Below are 2,500 nucleotides of genomic sequence, written 5' to 3' on the forward strand. Positions count from 1 at the left end.
CACACACTTTAGATTCTATAGGTAACAGGAATCGGTTTCCATTATGCTCATTAAAAAAGATCTGTTCAGCACCGAGAACATGAGGGTAGTATAAATGCTACCTTTGTGTGTGTGTGTGTGTGTGTGTGTGTGTGTGTATGTGAGAGTGTGTGTGTGTGTGCACCTTATAGATGGCACTGAGGACAGTTCTGTCTGATTTGTCTTTGTCCTGTGAGAGAGTCTGAATTGGCTGTAGAAGAGTTTTCGGAGGAAGAGCCATGACCCAGTCCAACAAACACAGCAGGAGGGACACTACCAGCTACACACACACACACACACACACACACACACACACACACACACACACACACACACACGAAACAAACAAACAGGTGACATGAAACAAATAAACAGGTGATAAATCTTTGTCTGATTATTTCTCCATTCTGATGTCTTAGTCTCATCATAATCAGTTACTGAATAAAAGGAAAATGTAATATAAATATAAATATAAATATAAATATAAACATAAACATAAACATAACATATGTATATATGGTGATTTGTGGGTGTTACTTTATGCAAATGAGAATGTCTGTGCACCAGCAGGCAAATTTAGACTGCTGTGATTTGGTGATAAACACCAATGTCCACACACACTGCTGCTCCTTACACACACATTTACTGCACACACTTTGATAAATTATTAATAATTTGATTGGAATCTGATGTATAATTTAATGAATAATAGGTAATAATTCTGATTGTTTACACAGTTGTGAGAAGGATCACAGATAAAATCTGTAAATATTAATTCATCAGACATTTTACACTTTAAAATTGTATAAAAACACTATATTTAAACTGAATTATATTTAAACTGAATTATATTTAAACTGAATTATATTTTAAAATAAATTTTACAGATTTCTTACAAATTTTAAAGTGTGCAAACAGTTTTAATGGATGGAACTAACACCATTATATAAAATAAAATGCTTGTCAAATCTGAGCTACATCAAGAGTGTGTGTGTGTGTGTGTGTGTGCATTTGTGTGTGTGCATTTGTGTGTGCATTTGTGTGTGTGCGCATTTTTGTGTGTGTGCGCATTTGTGTGTGTGTGTGCATGTGCATTTGTGTGTGTGTGTGTGTGTGCATGTGCATTTGTGTGTGTGTGTGTGTGTGTGTGTGCATGTGCATTTGTGTGTGTGTGTGCATATGCATTTGTGTGTGTGTGTGTGTGTGTGTGTGTGTGAGAGTGTGTACCCTCTTGTCCAGCTCATGAGGAGAAGACTCAGTAGTAGGCAGCAGGTAGGTGATGGTCGCTATGAGGATCTGCACACACACCAGATGGGAGGAAAAAAGCGCTGGTGAAATCACTAAACATTCTGTAAGTGTGACGTCGCCTCACTGATCCTAATGACGGCTTATTTACCTCCACTATTTTCTTGGGTGTGTCGGGAGGGAAGTTTTGCAGATGGTCCACATAGTTGATGAGGAGATGCAGGATGTCTGAAGCCACCAGTGCGACGGTTTTATTAGGAAACTGAAGACATTAAAAAGAAAATAATCAATAAATAAAGACTCAAGAACACACAGTGTATCAGACCACAGAAGTGATCTGTACTAAATATAAACATGTCAATATCAGTAAAAGGGACAAACACCAGCTAATAATCTGATTGGACATCTTGATTATGGGCAGGGCTAAAAATATTACACCCTCACCTTCAAAGTGACGCAGATGACATTTAAAGCTTCTTTAATCTGTGGGTGTCGTGTGTCATGGACAAGTTCCTCACACAGCCATAGACCTAAACTACACAGAGCTACACACCTAAAACACACACACACACACACACACACACACAGAAAGACAAAAGAGCACTAATGTTATCAGCATGTGCACTTCAGTAATCTGATAATGATGTGAAACTCGAGTCGCTCCATGATTCAATGTTTCATACAGAGTGACACTTTATTTGATTCCAAATACAGAAAGAACAAATAAATATAATAATATTTTTGTTTTCAAATTCTAAAAGAAAACAAAAATGCAAGAAGGCGAGAAAAAAGAATCCAGAAATCATATAAAATAAGTGTGTGTGTGTGTGTGTGTGTGTGTGTGTGTTACCTGGCGGGGGCAGATGGCTCATCTCTAGCTGAGGTTAAGATGTTTTTAATAATGTGCTCCTGTAACCACACACACACACACACACACACACACACACACACACAAATGTTATTTGTGTAACATCTACACTACAATACACATTCCAACTGTTATCAGAGTTCTCCCTATTCCTTACACACACACTCTCTCACACACACATTTTCTCTCTAGCCCACAAACACACACACACACACACACACATACACACACACACACACAGACGTGATGCAGACGGACAGAGTGATAATGACCTGACACAGTTCAAAATACAGCACAGTGAAATCTGACTCAGGACCCAAAACACAAAACGACACACGCAACCATCTGGAACAGTAAATGTGACAGAGC

The 2,500-nt window shown here is 38.3% G+C and overlaps 1 protein-coding gene across 4 annotated transcripts in view; it reads right to left on the reverse strand.

Moving 5' to 3' along the window:
- Positions 1-2,500, reverse strand: part of ralgapa1 (Ral GTPase activating protein catalytic subunit alpha 1) — a 50,311-nt gene that overhangs the window by 25,988 nt on the left and 21,823 nt on the right. For all 4 annotated transcript variants that reach the window (XM_060880586.1, XM_060880585.1, XM_060880582.1 and 1 more), the window contains 5 exons: positions 2,114-2,172; positions 1,708-1,816; positions 1,415-1,525; positions 1,246-1,314; positions 164-298 (listed from right to left, as the gene is read on the reverse strand). In XM_060880586.1, coding sequence (XP_060736569.1) covers positions 164-298; positions 1,246-1,314; positions 1,415-1,525; positions 1,708-1,816; positions 2,114-2,172 — 483 coding nt within the window. The remainder of the gene's footprint in view (positions 1-163; positions 299-1,245; positions 1,315-1,414; positions 1,526-1,707; positions 1,817-2,113; positions 2,173-2,500) is intronic.

Source organism: Tachysurus vachellii, chromosome 10, assembly GCF_030014155.1.
Source record: "Tachysurus vachellii isolate PV-2020 chromosome 10, HZAU_Pvac_v1, whole genome shotgun sequence".
Lineage (NCBI taxonomy): Eukaryota > Metazoa > Chordata > Actinopteri > Siluriformes > Bagridae > Tachysurus > Tachysurus vachellii.